Below are 19,563 nucleotides of genomic sequence, written 5' to 3'. Positions count from 1 at the left end.
AGACTAGCTCTTAATTTCGCTGGCAGTTGCTTTGTAAAATGGCTCAATGCTGTAGCAGAAAATGGCTTTTTTGTGTCAGTGGTAACTGAAGGCTAATATTTCAGGCATGAAAGAGTAGAAGGGAAAGACTCCTTGACAGAAGGCTGAAAACACTTCTGAAAAAAGCCTTCTCCTCCTCTCAGGGAGACATCAGCCTCTGCAATTTCCAGGCAGCGTGGAGGGAAATGCATTACAGAATCCTAAAGGACCTGAAGATGGTCAGAAATGGTGGTCCCTGATCATAGAATCATAGAATGGATTGGGTTGGAAAAGACCTCCAAGATCATCAAGTCCAACCCTTGGTCCAACTCCAGTCCCTTTACCAGATCATGGCACTCAATGCCACGTCCAATCTCACCATAAAAACCTCCAGGGATGGGGAATCCACCTCCTCTCTGGGCAGCCCCTTCCAATGCCTGAGCACTCTGTCTGTAACGAATTTTTTTCTGCTCTCCAACTTCAATTTCCCCTGGCAGAGCTTGAGCCCATCGTGTCCCCTTGTCCTATTGCTGACCAGCAGCCTCTGGCTGAAATGGCACACAAGTGAAGAGCAGAACGAACAGGTGCCTGGTCCTTGTTTTGTGCTGGGGATAACCCAGCTGACACTGCTCCCTAGGAGATGCAATATCCATAACCTGGGATGACTGGACACTAGAGTGTCTCATCATGGGAGGAATTTATTTATGCATGTCTTTAGCCTTAACAGGCCCACTGCAAGAACTTAAAGTCACCATTTGGGCATTTTGCAGCTCTTCTCAGGGGATTCAACAACTGGGTGCTGCCTAGAGTTGTGTTAGCACGGAGTAGCGGCAAACTCTTTAATGCATGGAAGAGGACTGAGCACTGAGTAAGTGGCAAACCATATATAATGAATGCTGCTGTGCAAGCTGTTACCTCAATAGTAAGACTCTCTTCGGGGTTTTTTCAGGCAGGTGTATACTAGCAATCTGCTGTTTGATCATGTTTGCAACCAAAACACTCAGCACAAGAAGTGTGCACAGCTACCAGCTGTCAGGAATTTGCATGTTCTGAGTACGTCCTGCGAAGCATCTCTGCCTGCTGCTGCTCCTCTGTGTCCCAATAATTTATTAATTGCTGTGCCTCTGCCTTGCAGCGACACCTGCTGCCGTGGGCAGGCTTGGCAGCAAGCTGGTCTTGGCTCAGAGGTGTCCATTCCTGCTCCCCAGGTGGTTGCTAGGAGCTTTTCTAGAATGTATTCAAGTTCTCTGTCTTCTTCCTGATTCTGGTGTTATTGCAAAAGAAAAAACGTGTCCTTCAGGCCAGCAGTTGGATCTCACATATGCCAGTCCCAGACTTGATGCCTGTACTGCTTTCTGCACAGATTGTGTTGGTCAGCTTCAAAACTCGTACAGTATGTACTGGAAATAGCACATCAATCAGCAACTGGACTTTAGGGGTATATTTGAAAAAGTAATGGAATTGAAGTAATTATGTGCCTAAAGCCTGGATTTTGCTAAGTACCAGTATTTGTATTTGCTAGCCATGGTCTTAATCCACTGCTAGGGAAATTGATCCATTAGTGAGGGGCTTGATTCCTGATAACCTCTCTAATTCATATCTGGAACTGTTGCAGTTTGTACCAGAGGCAGATTTTATCAGATAAGGTGACTTCCCTCTCTTCCCCTTTTAAATCCCTGTTAGAGCTCATTTCTTCCATACCTTTACAAGAAATTGGAGGGTTAGGGCCAACTGGTGGATGTTCAAGGTGACCCATCAGTGTGCATGAAAGGTGAAGGAAACCTTATGATCCCACATCTTAAACTGAACAGTAAAAGTTAAAATGAAGCTGAGTGCTTTGGAAAAGTACAGATGTGTTTGAATGTCAGTGTAACTCTGATTCCCCATATCTTCCTCCCTCCAAGCTGCTGTGGGGCTCACTTTCTTAAGGTGCGGGTAGCCAAGTGGAAGGACTGAATCAAGAGAGCTCCTGGAAGGAGCTGCTTGAGTTTTGCTCAGAAAGATACACATCTGTCAGCTGCAGTCTTTTGTTCTTTCCCTGGGCAGATTTCCCAATAGTTTGGTCAAGGATTGAACAGGAATAATTGGACTGGACACACTAACTTTAGTATATGGTCTCACAGGTATGCTGCAAATCAAATGAGTTTCTGCAAAAAAATTAGCAGAATGGCAGCTGGCTAGGAATTGAAAATACACCAGGAGAGAAACTTCAGTGATATCCTCTTAGATGAGAGATTTTGTTAGTTTATAGTTCAGTGAAATATATTTTCCTTTGTCAAAATAGATAACTTGTTTCAGTAATAGAAAAATAACATTGTTTTTTCCAGCATGAAAGTAATCCCAGCAGGGATACACATACTGTACCATGCTAATACAATTCTACTTTAATACAAAGTAGAAATTTAATATTGTTCCTGAGATGTTACTATTGCATTATCAAAAATGAATTTCAGCAAGAGCAAAATGACTGATGTTCCCAGCGATATTATTAAAGTTTGCAGCAGGTTCCTTATAGACTGCAATAATAATTTAAAGGATACCTTAATTCTTTGTTGTGGGTTGGTTTTTGGTTTTATTTTTCTGAATGGCTACTTTAAATTATTTCCTCATATGCAAGCATTCCTTTTTTGGTATTATTATTTAACAGAAGAGTGGATTTGTGGTTCTCTTATATAGGTTTTTTTGCTTATTTTTCTAAATGCATATTGCATCGTTTTACTGTTGAATTGGTGGTATCATTCCTCTTTAGAAGAGGACAGACTTGGAATGCCCTGGCTAACTCAGCTGTGTTAGGAAGTAAATGTTTCTTTAAACATCACTTGCCGTTTTCACTCTGAGGAAATGCACCACTCATGCCTGAGGAGAAAAGAGATCTGATTTGATTTCCTGCTTGTCCCCATCCTTTACTCTCAAAATCAGATGGATGCCTTGCTGGGGGCAGGTGGATGTCTCCTCCCGCTGCAAAGCTCTGCCATGGCTTGGGGAGTCGTGTCAGTGGTGACTCAGAGTGACCCTTTGCTGCTGGAAGGAGGCAGTGTCTTTGCACCAGCACAGCGTGGTGCAGTTCCCTTCTCTGCAGCAGCAGGAGAGCTGTGCAGATGGAGAGAGTGACAGCAGGGCTGTGACAGCAGCTCTGCAGCTCCCTGGGCTGTGGGCTCTCTCTCCAAGACCTGTTTACCTCCCTGAGCCAACAGTGTGCCCAGGTGGCCAAGAAGGCCAATGGGATCCTGGCCTGGATCCAAACTAGTGTGGCCAGGAGGCCCAGGGCAGTGACCCTTCCCCTGGACTCTGCCTTGGGGAGGCCACACCTTGAGTGTTGTGTTCAGTTCTGGGCCCCTCAGTTCAGGAAAGAGATTGAGGTGCTGGAGCGGGGCCAGAGAAGAGCAACGAGGCTGGAGAAGGGACTGGAGCACAAGTGCTGTGGGGAGAGGCTGAGGGAGCTGGGGGTGTTTAGCCTGGAGAAGAGGAGGCTCAGAGGTGACCTCAGCACTGTCTGGAACTGCCTGAAGGGAAGTTCTGGCCAGGTGGGGGTTGGTCTCTTCTCCCAGGCACTCAGCAATAGGGCACGATGGGCTCAAGCTCTGCCAGGGGAAATTGAAATTGGAGAGCAGAAAAAAATTCTTTCCAGAGAGAGTGCTCAGGCATTGGAATGGGCTGCCCAGAGAGGGGGTGGATTCCCCATCCCTGGAGGTTTTTATGGTGAGATTGGCCGTGGCACTGAGTGCCATGATCTGGTAAAGGGACTGGAGTTGGACCAAGGGTTGGACTTGATGATCTTGGAGGTCTTTTCCAACCCAATTGATTCTATGATTCTATGATCCTGCACCTGCCTGGACTGTGCTACAGGCTTTGAGAAACTGCTGGCATGGGAACGGCTTGGTTCCTCTGTCTCATCCTTGGGAGAGTGACAGGACAGGGCATGAGGTTATTGCTTGTCAAGAGAAATAGCATTACCTTTCCTCTTTTATTCTTGCTTATTTTGTGAGAGTCTGTCCTCTGCTTTCTGAATTATTTTTCTACTAAACTGCAGGAAGTCCATGCTCTTCTGGTTATGCTTTTTACTTTGTTCTCACAGTTGCTAAATTTTAAGTAGTGTAAGGTAATTGTGTGGTTCATAAAGCAGACCCTGAAATAGGAGGTGGCAGCGCTGGGGAGCAGCAGTAGGGCAGAACAGAGACAATAAGGGAAGAAGGGGAGATGAACTGGTGGTGTGTGTGGGAGGAAGAAAGAGACTGACAGAGAGTGTTTGTGTCCTGGGAGTTGATGAGGTGCTGTGTGCATTTAGAAGCCAAAATAGATGAAATGGCAGGGAGAGAAATAGTAAGGATAAAGACAGTGAAGAGGGGAAGAGAAAAGATATAGAGTGTTATGGTTTGAGCTGCTAAAGGTGCCTTATGTTTGGGTGGAGTGGTGAGTTTGAATCTTGATACTTGAGGAGTAGAACTCTCTGCTCAGCAGGACCAGCTGCATTCAGGAACCTCTCAAATTATGGCTTAGAGCAAATACTCTTTTATGCCCCTCCAGATAAGCCTTCTAAAATAGCAGAAGTTAGGAGTGCTGTTTGCTACAGGATGAATTAATCACAGAAAGGAAAGTTTAACCTACTTCTGTTAATCACAGCTGCTGGTTGTGATTTGCTAAAGAAGCAGCAACACCAAATGTTTCTGAGACTGGAAAGCCAGCTGTTAAACCAAATTTCCCAAACTTTTTTCCCTGGCAAGGAACTATTGATAGGCTGAACTGTGACTTGATAGTACTGTTTTGCCTGTGAACAAGCACCAGGATATCTAGCTCTCTCTGGTTTTTAACACTACTTTAGATAATAAAGATGGCTCTTTGGTCATCTTTTAATCTTTCACAGAGCAATCATTGCACCATTAAGCAAAAATACCCTCCTTTATTGCCAAACCAACAGAAGCTCTGCTGTCTGTATCTCGCAGGTGGTGAGCCCTTATGGAGATCTTTTTTTCCCCCTGGTGAAACTGTGCTTGTTGCCTTTAGGTGCAGATGCACTGATGTAGCATCTGATGAACCGAAAGTTCAGAGATGTCCTTCCAGGTCTGCATGACAGTGTGTCACATGTGACATGGGGAGTACAGCCCCCAGTGCTGGTGTGTAACTGCACACAGACAGCTGTCTGCCCTTGGGGTTCAGTCATGTGTTAGCACACCAGCAGCAAGAGAAATCCTTTCATCAAACCTCTTGAGAGACTGGATCCTGCTTTAAACACGTTTTCTGAAGTGTGAAGGTAGAACTTGACAATAGGTGTCTTAGCTAATGCATGACCAACACAGACATTTGGAAGTAAACTGGTAAAAAGCAGTGAGAAAATAAATATTTTAGATAGAAGTCTTTTCTTACTCACACTGTGCTTGTTGTGGAGTTGTATTGTTTTGTTTTGTTCTTTTGAGGTGGGGTGGTTGTTTTTTTTGTTTGTTTGTTTTTAACTCTCTAATGTTCAACATTTCAGGCTTAGGCCTGAGAATTCCCTTGTATGTTTATCCAGGGATGCTGTCAGAGAATGGTTGAGCAGGAGGTGAGAAAACTGGGTATCTGGGGAAGACAGGAGTTCTCTTCTTTTAAAACAGAGAGATAACAACCAGGTGAAAAGACTGACCTCTGTGTAATTCTTGTGTTCAGAGCCCAATAGGTAATGATACTGTAGGTTCTAAGGGCTCATAAAGGATGAAATCCAGATTAAACAAGTAAAAGGCTTCTTTTTATATAATTTTATCAGCTCTTCACTAGCAATACTGATCTGAACAAGGTCAAGTGCAGGAACATGCTATTTTAAATGAAAATGCTGTGTACTAATCTGAATCTCCAGCACATCTGGCAGATAGGGCAGCATGGGATTGGTGCAGTGACTCAAATCACATTTCGACATCCTGTCTTCTAATATTTTCTGTTCCTGGTAATGAAGTATTTAGTATGGACAGAGCTTGTAAATTAAACAGAATATTGATATTCTTTTGGGCCAACAGTTGGCTGATTTAAATAAGAATGTATTAGATACACTTAGGACATTTTTTTCTCCCACTCTTATAAACCATGTTTCTATGGAAATTTTAATGGGGTGATGATTTCCAATGTTCTATCAACATTAAAACAGAATACTTGTTGTAGGAAGATTTGCTGACCTGTATGGCTCTTTGGGGTTTCTTTCATTGAACCACTTTGAGAACAAAATGCAACAGATACAATATGTAATGTATTACCTTTTGGACAAGGCTGTGTCTTGGGGTTTTGTTGTTTGTCTCACAGGGAATGTGATCTTAAAGCAGACTTTCAGAATAAGCTCAGGTGTGCCAGATCTAAGGTTTTATTTATTGAATGTATGTGTTTCATCTACAGGGGGAAATGGTCCCAAAGAAGAGGCCAATATTTTTGGTCAATAAAGATTAAATGGTTTGGTTTACGCTCAGGGAATGTCAAAGCGCTTCCATATTGGCATTAATTTAAAAGGGGATATAATGCAGTTACATAGGAGAGAGAGTTTGTACCTGGTTTCCATGAATTCACTTGCAAACTTCAGAATTCAACATGTGCTAAAGTCTAGTCTCTCTTTTTCAAAATGAAAGAGCAAAGTTCTTTATTTTGCACTTTTAGGGCTATTTATCTTTGTAACACAAGGACATTGAAGGCCCGGAGCAGTAATTCTGTAGCATTTTGATAAAAATTGTGTGCAATGTACTGATCATCTCTGTAACTGGAAATGATATGTGGACAAATCTGCTGCTAAGAGTAGTGTTTGTATAGTCCAAAACTTCCAGGTTCTCCTAAACCACTGAGCAGTGCCGAGGTAGGGGCTGGGGTTCCCATGGAGCCTCTCATTTTCCCTTCACTCTAAGCCTTTCTCCCTTCATGAAGCCTTAGGGATCTGCCATCGTGCTGTGTCAGAGGACAAGAGCTCTCTCTATTTAATGCAGAGATCTATAAATTAATTACCTGTTAGCAGCCCTGCTGTGAGGAGAGTTGTCACACAGAAGTTTATTCCCCTTGAGAACATACACTTGGCTTTGTACAGTAAACTCTGGATTGCCTCCTACAAATATTTTTACTTGGGAACTTCATCTTAAGGTTCTTTTATAGCCTTAATAAAGAGAGGTTTTGAAATCAATGCACTTGTTTCTTCATCACTTTTATGAATTGGGAAACTACTGCTCTGCCATCTTCATTCATGACCAGACTGCAAGTAGAGAAGGATTATTTTTTTCATGGACAACAGTATTGATTTTGCATCTGGATTATGAAAGAGAATTCAGATGAGAAATCCCACTTTTCACTCAGAATTGAAGTTTCCAGTTTAGTTTGTAGCTGATTCTCCCTGTCCAAATACATTTGCTTTGTGTCTTGTGAAGATTCAACGTATAATTTCACCAAGATAACTAAAAGCTTTCCAAAAATTATTGTAGATGGTGATTAATTCTTTTGGAAATGTTAATTCACTGCTTCTATATTATTTTAAGAATGCAAGTGTCCCATTTTGGGTTTTTCTACTATTTTATCAATATGAATAATGAAAGAAAGGTGTTTGTGAAGATTATACCCTAGATTTGATCTTTTATATCAGTATCTTCTCAGGCAACCAACAGTAGGACAAGAGGGCACGGGCTCAAGTTCTGCCAGGGGAAATTGAAGTTGGAGATCAGAAAAAATTCTTTGCAGAGAGAGTGCTCAGGCATTGGAATGGGCTGCCCAGAGAGGGGGTGGATTCCCCATCCCTGGAGGTTTTTAAGGTGAGATTGGCCGTGACACTGAGTGCCATGATCTGGTAAAGGGACTGGAGTTGGACCAAGGGGTGGACTTGATGATCTGGGAGGTCTTTTCCAACCCAATTGAGTCTATGATTCTGTGATTCTGTGCCAGGTTATACCAGCTGACTTTTCTTGACCATTGGAAAATTAAGCTTAAAAATGTGCCTAACAAGAATATTATTTCAATTTTAGAAAGGAAAGGTGTTGGGGATTGAGATTGTTCTTGATGAAGGTAGCTAAAACTCTTTTTCCCATAAGAGGAGCAATACATTGTAATACCAACATTGCATTCAGGTTTTTCCTTGGAACTCTGTTAGTGTGAGGACTGGAGTGACACAATGCAAATCTCTGCTTCCAGGAAACATTCTGGTTTAGCCTGGTGCAAACACCAGTGCTTATGTACTTGTATCTATTCTAAACATGAAGTAAAGTAGGACAGATAAGTCTTCTTCTCATTTTATATTTCCAGTTTCTTCAAAAAAATTCCATTGCAGCTTCCCACTGCCCACATCTGGAAGTTGAGAGAATGGAAAAGATGTGAAGGTCGGTCAGAAACAAAAGGGTAAAAGTGCCGTAAATGAGATTATGATGATTTGGGGTGTTTTGACCATTTCTCCTCATTATGTTTTATGAGTTTATTGTTACAATTGTTTGGTTGGAAATGTGTTGAACAATTTATCCATTAAGAGCAGGAAAAATGATCTATACACAGGAGTTTGCAGCAGGAACAGAGGATAGTTGTGTATTTACAAGACATGACATGACAGAAAATAAATTCTAAACAGCAGTAGGAAAATGTATTTACCATCCTAACTTTTCCTTCTCTGGTTTCTTTTATGTCCCTCTTTGATACTTATTTCCAAACAACTTTTAGACCAAGATTATTCTTTTGAATATTTTAAATAATTTTTCAAGGATTTGTAGTTGTCCGTTAAAAAGTGGAGTTTGTCACTTTTATGAGTTCAGAAATTTCCTTGATGCACAAAAGTTTTTGTTAGACTATGATATAAAATGGTTGTGTGGAAATCCATTCTGGGTTGCTGAGGATGTGTTTTAGTAGCATGAGAATTAATACATTTTGTTCAATTTAAAATAAGTGTATGATTAATTTTTTTTGATGAGTTGCCGGCTACTGCAAATCCAATTTAGGCAAACAAAATTTGAAATATAAATGCATTAGCTGAAAATATTTAATCACAGACATGAGTATGAACTTATCATGCTCATTGCTTTGCACTTGCAGGTTGTCTTAAGTTATTAATGCATGTTGTTGAGTGGAAGCAGAAGAGATGGCAGCACTGACTCTGGCTGTGATGAGGGCTGTAGTCTTGCTGTTGCCACCAGGAGCAGGACACTATTTCTCCTTCTTTGCTGTCTTAGCACAAATATTCCAAATATTGCCTTTCTGCCTGCCCCATGTCCTGCACCTTCTGGGATAGGGAGCAGTGAGTTCAGGCAGGTGTAGCAATGCATTCTCAATACAAGGCTTGGAGAATGTCATGTCAGAAATGGGCTGATGAAGAAAACCCACCAGCCACTGAGAATGCTTTAACAACTGATGTTTTTAATGTGGTTTGAGTGTACTGAATGTAAAAACTCTATTGTCATTCCTTTTTCTTCCCATAACCCCCTGCCAGGTCAGGAGGCTGGGAGAAGGACAGTGACTTCATATTTCCTGTTACCCCCTCCCACTGAATGTAAATCCCCTTCCTCCTATTGGCACAAATCCAGACTTCCCTCTTATCCCTTATTGGTGAGTTTGTATCCCTCCAAAGTCCATATAAACCTGTACCCCTGATTAAACTTCCTCTTTGTTCCTGCCTTCGCCAGTGGTCCCTGTGTGTCCTTCCTGGGGGCTCTCAGAGCCCACATGGTTGGGGTGAGCAGAGAGCACACACTTCTCTAAGGTTAATGGACTGATAATCCAGGACCAGGAGAAGTTCCATATTGTTGCAGATTCCTTCAGCACACAGCATAATGAGGCTACAAGAAACCAACCCTCAGGCAGGCTATCATTGCTGATGCAATCCCAGATTAAAAAAAAATAAATTAAAAAAGGAGGTTTTTTTCCCCCCTCTCATCAATCTGATCCTTTGTACAAGTGTGGATGTTTTATGGCTAATAAAGGTGTTTAGTTTTTTTGGTCAGGTTTTCTTCCATAAAGGAATAGAGTCAGCTTGTTACTGAAATTTGTCTGATAACAGCACTGACCAGTAATTGTTGCAGGTAGTTGGGGTGTTCCATCATGTTTGTAGCTGTTTATTTTCCTTCTGTCAGAAATCAATGCTACAGCAATGGAAAATAGGAACTGAGGAAATAAAAAGTTGCATTCAGAGCTTGAAGTCAATGGAGGTTACACCGAATTATTAAACAACATAATTGCAAAACTTCAGAAATAATATTAATGCCTCTGCCTTTCATTTGAGACTCGGGTAATGTATGCAGAAAAAGCAAGTGCACACTCTCAGTTACTTTACCTTCAATTGTATTTCCATGGGTGCTTTCTGTAGGTAGCCAGGTTATGGTAAAGGTTAGGGAGTGAGGACCACAGGTCCCCTGGAGGAGAGCCAGAGTCCAGGATGAGCTCTGCAAAAAACAATCAGGATTAATATTATGCACTTCCGTGCATTTCCCCCACCTTTTCCCCCCCTTTTTTTTTTTTTGGTTTTGCCCTACTCAGTGTCTTTTTACTGTTACCTGGTAATAATAGCTGTGTGCTCAGGGCAAAAATAAAAGCTGATTAAATGTTACATTATTGCCTTGCCTGTCATTTTTCAAACTGAGAGAAAAAAAAAGCACAGGAGAAAATGAAAAGAATAAACTTCTTGCTGATTCTTCCCCCAGTGGTACGTGGCCTTGTCATGAAAAGGTCACTGGGATTTTAGTTGAAATGATGGCAGCAAGTACTTGGTTTTACAGTTGAGCTCTCTCCTCTCTCCTGGTTTTCCCTGACACACAACAGCAGGCTGCTCTGCCTGTGGAGCCTGTTCCAGCAGAGAGTTTAAGGCAACACAGTGAGTACCAGAGCTCCTGGGTCTGACAGAATGGGAGAAGAATGACAGGAAAGAGGAGAGAAAATCATATCCTAAGTGAGACTTGTAGGAATATTAAATCTAACACCTGACAAGAGATTACTCCAAACCCAGCAGCCTTGAATATGAATCATTGTAATGAACTCTGCGTGGAAGTGCTCCTGATGACAGTCCAGAAACTGAGTCTGCTGCAATCACAGTTGCTCTCCTGCCTCTGTCTCTGACAGCACATCACTCCTACTGTATTTACTGATACTCAAGGTTTTCTGCTTGCAATCGTGGTTTTTGGTACTTCAGAATTCTGTTTTTAAAGGGTTGATATGTTATTTTTGTTAATTTTTCTTCCAAAGTGATCATTGAGATATAATTATTTTTAGGATTTTCTTTTAATGTAAGATTTTGTGTTGATGACCATGTAACAGGTTTTGGCTAAAATTCATTCAATGGATTGGGTTGGAAAAGACCTCCGAGATCATCAAGTCCAACCCTTGGTCCAACTCCCAGTCCCTTTACCAGATCATGGCACTCAGTGCCATGGCCAGTCTCAGTTTAAAAACCTCCAGGGATGGGGAATCCACCCCCTCTCTGGGTGATGGTTTTGGTCTATGGTAGAAACAGTTCAATTTTCCCTGTGTTTCATTTCCAAGTGAAGATTTTAGAGAGACGTTGTTATCTCTGTGGCCTTTGCCAATATCGAATCAATGCACTGAAAAAAGAATAGTGTTCCTAATTCATTCTCACATTGGTTTCTTCCTTGTCTTCTCATATTTAACTGCTTAATGAATTATCCCTCTGCTTGACTGAGATCTCTGTGACATTTACAGCTCAAAGCAGAGTGATGAAAGAAGCTTTATAGAAAATATATAATTATCTTACCACAGGTACAGTCAATTTTAATCTCAGATCCATAGTCCAGTCCATACAGAAGCAGACTGCCAGCTCCAGTGGTGGGGATGCATTTCCTTCAAGACTGCTGGGTATCTGTGTTCCTTGTGTGATGCAGATGATTCAGAAGTCAGGCATGAGACATCTGTAGCTGATGGATCTTTCTTGGGTGCATTGACAGCTTAAGAATAGCAACCATTACTTTCTTTGCAGGATCTGTAAAACTAAAACTTGTTCTGGCCTGGAAGCATGCATGAAAAATTGTGAATCGTCAGTGGCGGAAAAGAAAGAGCAAAAAGGGTGTTTTCTTGGGTGGAATTCCTAAAAACAGGCTCAATCCCAGGAAGTGCTGAGCAGTCCTACAGAAGACTGACTCCCCTTGCTGCTGCTGGTTATGGCAGCATGAATGTGCACCCACAGCAGCAGCTTGGAAAGCACCTGTATATGTGTCTCTAATCTCATTTGGAATCCTGAGTGGGTGATGTTCTTCATTGTGCTCATTTAAAGCCCTGGGCACTGACAAATTTAAAATAGTGGTGACATGAGCTGCACCTTTCCAGCTTTAGACAAATGTGGTGTGGTAGTGCATCCCACACCCACCATTCATGCTCAGGCCTGCCCTGTGCTCTCAGAAGTTCTTGGTGAGCTTTAAGGAAGCCAGCTGGGCTGTGACAAGTCCCTTGCCAGCTGGGCTGTGATGTTCTCTCTGGTCCTCCCAGGAGCTCCTGGTGATAAAGGTGGGAACCATCAGAAGCATCAGCTGCCCAACCAAGGTGGGAGACAAAGGAGAAGCAATTACACTTTGTAGCTTTGGTAAACTGAATTGTAGCCCGAGTGGAGTGGTCCCATTGTTACTGCACTTTGGTGAACAAGCCCAGCAGTCACCTGCCTGGTTTATTGCCAGGGTGGAAACTTAGTGATGGCCAAAGTCCATCATCTTGTGAGCCTGTAAGCACTGGTGCTGAGGGAGGTTCTGTGAGCACCCCTGGGCCACTCTGAGTGAGACACCTCGTTGCTGGCCAGTCTCACGTTTGTGACACTCAGAGGAGCGTTGCTGACAGTGAGGCTGATCCCTTTGCCCTGCTCCAGCTCCACACTTGTCAAGGTGCAGCCCTTGACTCTTGGGAAGTGCAAAGGGATTTGATGTGAGCCTTTCACTGACCTGAAGGGGAATTTTTGGTAGGTACCTTTACAGAACTAGAAAGAGGTGTACACATTATTTTACCTGTGTGCATGTGAATTGGTGATGGTAGGAATGTTACTACCTCAAATCTATAGTTAAGTCATTGTTATAATTGTAGTGAACCCTATTGACTTGCTTCATAAATGTTAAAGTAGACAGTGATTAAATGCTGTTGAACCTTTTTTCACCCTGATCTTTGCTTCTGCATCCTTTGCACCCCTATCTCCTTTCACATCCACGTAAATAATTTCAAATTGCTTCTTACTGGACCTTCCCTAACCTGCTTTTGTCTGTGTAGTAAGTAACAGGGTGAACCTTGCCACTGAATTCTGTAAAGCCATATTTTCACAAATTCATATTAAACCCTGCTTTGATCAATACCTTTGAGGGGGTTTCTTTAAGTGGCCAAACCACTCATTTGAGACATAAGAATAGACCTGTTTTGTAGCATTCGACTTACAATATCTGGAATGGAAAAAGTCCTGTCAGAAGTGGACTTGTGAAGAAAATGAAGAAGCTTACTCTAATCCCTTAAAAACTGAGGGTTTTAATGTTGTTTAAACGTACAAAATGGTTTCTATTGTTCTTTTTGCCAAGTCACCCTTCTCCTTCCCAAAATCCTATGAGATAACTGTTACCTTACTCCTGAGGAATGTATCTGGTGGTCTGGAAGTAAGTTACAAAAAGTGTTCTGCTTGGATGTTATCAACCCCTTTCTATTGGTTGTTAACCCTTTATTCCTATTGGCACAGAACCAAATCCCCCTTGCTTACTATTAGTACCTTTAGGATTCCTCCAAGACCCTTATAAACCCTCACCCTTGAGCAATGAACTCTCTCTCTTGACCCTCTCCTGTGGTCTCCGTGTGGGCCCTTGGGGGCTCTCTGGGGACCACATGATGGGGAACAGCGGGGGGAACACACCCCTCCGAGTAACAGGCTAAGTCTTGGACTTGGAGCCCCACTCAACCGTTGCACTGTTTGAAACCGCTAAAAAGCCTCTTTGCAAGGCCAGTGTCCAACTGCAAAGCAGAAATATATTGTGGACTGCTCAGTGGTTTGCTGACAGAGGGGTGTGTGCAGTGCCCTGGGCTTGATGTGTAAGAGCAGCTGCACACAGTCCTGATAACACATGGATGGGAGGGAATGGTTTGAGATGCACTTAGATCACCTAGCTAGCAATCTGCAGCTGTATAAAGCCACGGGCTGGCTAAATTTATTGTTGTATTTTCTGCAGGACAAAGGAGAAATTGAGCAGGTGCATAAATACAGATTATGCATTTTGTTGTTGGTGACCTCTGTTTTTTGAGTAATGCTGGGACAAAAATGTGTTGGCTCAATGTATCAAAGAAAGCAAGCAATTCTCTGCATGCCTCCCATATATATCACATATGCATGACTACCAGCACTCCAAGTCATTAATTAAGCAGAGTTCTCTTATGCATAGATTATGCTGGCTGGTTAATTATGGTTACCAGGTACTGAATCAATAAAGAAATGAAGGAAACAGATTGCATACCTAGAAGAGGGTGTGTGAAATTAGTAAAGGAACATATACTGAGGCAATGTCATAAATTTGAATTTAGGCAAAAAAACCCCATGAGTTGATTTCAAGATCTGTTTGAAAATAGTGAAAAAAAACATTTTAAATGCTAATTGCAAGGAATAATAGACTAGGAATAATAATAGGAATAATAAGGTTATGCTTTTCTTCCTCAGGTATTGCTACAGTGTATAAATGTATTCCCTATTTATACCCTCATCTTACTTAGTCTGCAAGAGTTGCATCTGTTCTGTGGAGTCTTTTCCCCTGCCTGAATTTGCAGGGCTGTTGAATATGGTAATATACTTGCTTCTTTTCTGCAAAAACATCAGGACTAGTTCGCTCAGAGCCAAGATTTTCCTTTTTTGTGTTTGATATGCTTTTCATATCCTGTCTCACAGGGACAAGGAGTATTTGCCAAAGGGGTAAATATAAATCTAATTGTTTCCATTATTGTTGTTGTGTTAGGATCACTTTTGTAACAACTAATAATTAGCCTTAAAATTGGTGCTTGAACTTCAGTCAGTAAAGGGAAATAGTTCACTAGTTCCTAGCAGGGGAGGTACCATTTAAAATGAAGGCCATTGCTCAGAAAGACTTTGGTTTCTTCTTCCACATTACCTGTGAGAAACTCCTAGTTATTATGGGCTGACAGTCTGCTCTTGCTGTAACTTTTCCTTGGCATAGGTGGAGAGCAGGACTGTTTATTCTTGCTGGAATTTCAGACACTACTGGATTTAATATATGGTGCTCCCAGTAATTTGAGAAGCAGTTATTGTCAGTGGCATTGAGTTCCCCCTTGATTTTTTAAGTTGTTGTCAGGAATTTGACAGATAAGAGAGGTGGTGCTTTGGCAGATGGAGCTGTTTCTGAGGAGTAGAGCTTAACACAGAATATTCATGTTGGAAAGGTGGTACTTTGTGGCAATGCCGAGGAGTGCAGATTGACAGGCTGAGCTGGGACTGCAGTGCACTTGCACTCTGGTCCTCCTGGCATCGTTTTTTCTGATAACTAAGGCATGAAACAGCACCTTGGGGCTCAGTTGGGTGGCCAAGAGCATGGGCCTCCTCTGCTTCCAGCTGTGCTGGGTGGAAAAGCTGTCACTCCCAGCTGCATATCACAGTGTATTTTTGGGAGGTGTTGGTCCTCCTGACCTATCATAGCTCAGTGAGCTACAACCATTCCTTAGTCTGTCTCAGCTCACAGAGACAGGGTTCAGTAAAAGCCTTCAGGTGGTGTCTTTGGTGACAGTTCTCGCTGACATTACAAAGGTAGAGGGTACTTCCATGTGCAGCCCACCTGGCAAATTTGAGGAGTCTCCAATATGGGATGGTCACCTTTGGGCCAGAAAAGAAGGTAAGTGGAAGACCTTCTGTGTTCTGACTGACCGCTGAAGTTATTCTTCACTCCCCAAGCCCCACCATCCAGTTAGGTCACCCCTGGAAGAGAACTTGCCTTTGACCCAAGTGTGGCCATTAGCACTTCATCCCTCTGCGTCACTTTCCACCTTTTATTTTTTTTTCTTTTAAATCTCTTTATTTGTAAACTTCTTGAAAGAAGGCGTCTCTGTTTTCAGGATGCCAAGCCAAGCAAAGCCCAAATCTTGTTCAGGTCCTTCAGCTTCTGCTGCAATAATTAATGAGGTTTCTTGTGAGCTGTTGCCAAGTGCCCAGAGACTGCTGGGTTTGCCTCCCCAGTTGCCGTGGTGCACCTTGGCCAAATAGCTGTTTGTAAAGCAATTTTGTTTCTAATATAAAAGGCACTGTATAAAATCAGTTCCTATTATCTTTTTCATAGAGAATTTCCATCCAAACTTTAAGCTTAGAATTGCTGTCTATCTCCTTAAACACTTCCAGATAATAATGATACATGTTCTTCCAGCTAATATATATCATTACTTTTTATCAAGCAAAGCTTGGTTCATAGCTGCAGAAATATTGTGATTTACTGGCCTCCAGCCAATCTGTTAATTACCTGCTAGCTCCTTAATGCACCTGGGGCTTTGCTTGAATCCAGTGTAAGTTATTAACTTGCTGGTAAAGGATAAATTCCTCCTAAATAGATTCGCTAAATAACTTCACAGTGCTGCAGAAGCTTAATTTTTATATTCTTTTTTCTTATAAATAAGAATAAATATGTGCGGGGCAGTTTTAAATTATATAAGGCATCTTTTGATTTGAGATATCAAATAGTAGCTCCATATCCATGTGAACAACATACAAGTGTCACAGACCTGTTACTTAAGCACTTCCATGTTTTGGGGAGAATCTCCGTAGTTTTACATGTACCAGACTGATTGAAGACTGATTTGTTTTGGAATGCTTAGTTTGGTTTGGGTTTTTTGGTCATGTTGTTTTAAAATACTAAGATCAGATGAAGAGATCTTAGGCCAAGCTTCACTTGTCGTAAGTCCTTTGAGAGAATCTACAATAGTTGAAGGCAGTCTGGCTGTCTTAAAGTAATTGAGACAGATAATAGAATCTTTAATATCTTTCTGTATCTCGTTCTTTTTTTTTTTTTTTGTCAGAAGCTGTAAGCCACTTATTTGTTTTAAATGTGGGAGAATAAATGTAAAACTCTGTTCTCAGAAGGAAAAGGCTGGGACTGTCCCTGACCCGCAAAGCATCTGAAGTTAGAAAATAATTTTTCTGCAACCTTCTTATAGTTTTGGTTATAAAGAGTGTCTCAGCTGGTTAATTGCTTTTGTAGCTCACAGGGAGAGACAACATTCTGTAATTGCCTGGGTCCTAGGCCTTGCTTAAATGCCTTCTATCTGCTAGGCTGGCTAATTCAAGGACAGGTATTACTCTTGCAATGGGCCACTAATACATTCTGTGTGAGCTGAACTCTCTGAGAGAACTTAACAAATATGCCCAGGTTAAAGGAAGTACATCAACCCCTTTTCAGCTGTAACCTCAAGGAGAGGTTAAAACCATCCCATCAGACACAGTGGGCAAAAAATGCTGCTGTTGTCCTGTGTTGTTTGCATTCATCAGGATGGATGAGACACCTGCCTCAAGCAGTGAATCACCACGGTAAGTGGCTGGCCAGCTACCGTAACTTAGAAATGATCTCACCTAATAGGATTTGTCAGGGTTAAATCTGCTGGACCCTGGCTCATTAACATGGGTTTGGATGGAGGCTGTAGGAGTAGGTGAAGGAGGATAAGAACATGGTCTGTACAAGAATGCTGAGAAGAGCAGTGCTTGCCGTAGGGGGTACTGCAATATTATGGACAACAGAGTCCCCAGAGCAGAAGCAGTGCTGGAAGCAATACTGAGGAGTGCAGTGCTTATTCTCCTGCCCTGCACATTGTTTCACCCTGTAGGAAAAAAGCTGATGTACCCAAAGCTACCTGTGAGGAGCTGGGAGATCTTGTGTGGTCCTGCTTCCTTCTTTTTTTTTTTTTGTTCCAAAAGCCTTAGCCTGAGGTCACATGTTACTGCGTGGTTGGTGGATCCACCTGTACAGAACATTCCCTGTGGTTGGAATTCAGCAGCCACATAAGAAAGAATGACTTGAGAGCAGATAAAGAGGTGAACTTTGTTGTCCCTATTTGGACAGGCTGACTAAATTGATGGCTAATCTAAGGGAAGGGGTGGATTGTCCACCTAATGTACACCAAAAGGAAAGATACAGGTTTGTATCACTGCTGAGAGGTGGTTCTCACTGAGAAATAAACACCAAAGGAAAGTGACTGTAGCTGAAAATCAGGTTCTTTAGCAGCAAGAATTGCCTGATCTTATTGTTTGTTTACCTGCTCTCCAAAAACTTTGGCAGACTGCCCCTTTTGTCTCTCCTCTTCTTCCCTTTTCCCTCTTCCAGCCCCCAGCTCTGTGACTTCCAGCCCTCTCAGGATTGCCAGTGATCTCTCTGTGCTAGGAAGGAATGCTCTGCTCTAGCCTGGAAGCAGCAGCTTCTTTTATCTTGTGTGTCACAGTTATCTGAGCTGTGCATCTCAGAGCAGAACTGATAAAGACTTTTTAGACAAGATGGTCATTTTCAATCTTTAATAGCTTATCTGGTTCTAAAAAATCTCACAAAAGAACTGTGTGTTAGCTTAAACGATGATTAATGGGGATGCTTATGAATAAAATATACCAATCTATGTTTGATTTTGTAATAATAGTGTTAGACTCGTCTCTTTTCTTTGTCTAAAGTCTATATAAACAAAGGGATCACAAGAGAACAGCATGTCTGTGCTTGTTTAAGTCAACTGGAATTGTTTAAATCAACTGGAATTGTTTCATTCAACTCAAATTAGTGGCACATCCCCTTTGAGGTCTCCAAGTTAGGTGGAAGCACTGAAAATTATTGTGGTTTTGTATCAGGATAGTCCAAGATTTTAAAGACAAGATGTAACCCCTCTACTTTATAACAGATGATTCAAAAAGACTGTGGAACAATATAGGAACTGTAAGAGAGTTACCATTTTTGTGTCAGAGGAAGGGGGAAAAAAGAGAAAATGGGTCTTGTAATGATCAGCTCTTAATTATTACTTTTTTCCCAATTGTTATGCAGGTTGCAGTGAACTTTGTGCCTGGGTGAGAACATAGTCAGGTTTACAGTGCAAGTTCCCACTTTGTGACAAGTACATGCCATAGATGGAGGATGGGCCCTTCCAGGTTTTGGGTGCTTGCCCCTCATGTAGTTTAAGCTGGCTGGGCAGTAGGTTAGGATAGATAGAAATAAGCTATTGGAAAGTACAGTGGCACAGACAGATGAAGATTGGCACTAGTCTGATTAGAACAGTTCCAATTTCTATTTAGAGAAACAGGGGAAGCAGTCAAGGATAGGAAGCTAAAGCCCTCTGAGATCTCAAGTATATTCCCCGTGCCACCACGTACAGTTGAGTTTGCACAGCATTGTCAATAATGAAGAAACCGGTTGTGGGGTTTTGTTTCTAATGCAAATGCACTGATGTTCTCTTTCTGCACTTGCAGCTGCCCTGAGAGCCTGTGCTGATGGAGGTGCCAATCGTCTCTACCACATCACAGAAGGGAGCCAGGAGAGGTAGGTCAGCAACACACCAGAAGTCATTGAAGTCACCTTCTCAATGAAAGTAAAACGCAGAGGAACAGGGTCTGCTCAGTTACTGAAGCAGCTGCCTCCTCTGTGCGTGGTACTTTAATGAACTCTGGCACAC

At 42.1% G+C, this 19,563-nt stretch overlaps 1 protein-coding gene across 2 annotated transcripts in view; it reads left to right on the top strand.

The window, feature by feature from the left end:
- TPK1 (thiamin pyrophosphokinase 1) overlaps positions 1 to 19,563 on the top strand; it is a 308,446-nt gene that overhangs the window by 100,758 nt on the left and 188,125 nt on the right. For both annotated transcript variants that reach the window (XM_071559614.1, XM_071559613.1), the window contains one exon: positions 19,361 to 19,430. In XM_071559614.1, coding sequence (XP_071415715.1) covers positions 19,361 to 19,430 — 70 coding nt within the window. The remainder of the gene's footprint in view (positions 1 to 19,360; positions 19,431 to 19,563) is intronic.

Source organism: Pithys albifrons, chromosome 7 (genome assembly GCF_047495875.1).
Source record: "Pithys albifrons albifrons isolate INPA30051 chromosome 7, PitAlb_v1, whole genome shotgun sequence".
NCBI lineage: Eukaryota > Metazoa > Chordata > Aves > Passeriformes > Thamnophilidae > Pithys > Pithys albifrons.
The sequence above is the reverse complement of the archived record's forward strand: the minus strand, read 5'-3'. Positions and strand labels throughout refer to the sequence as shown.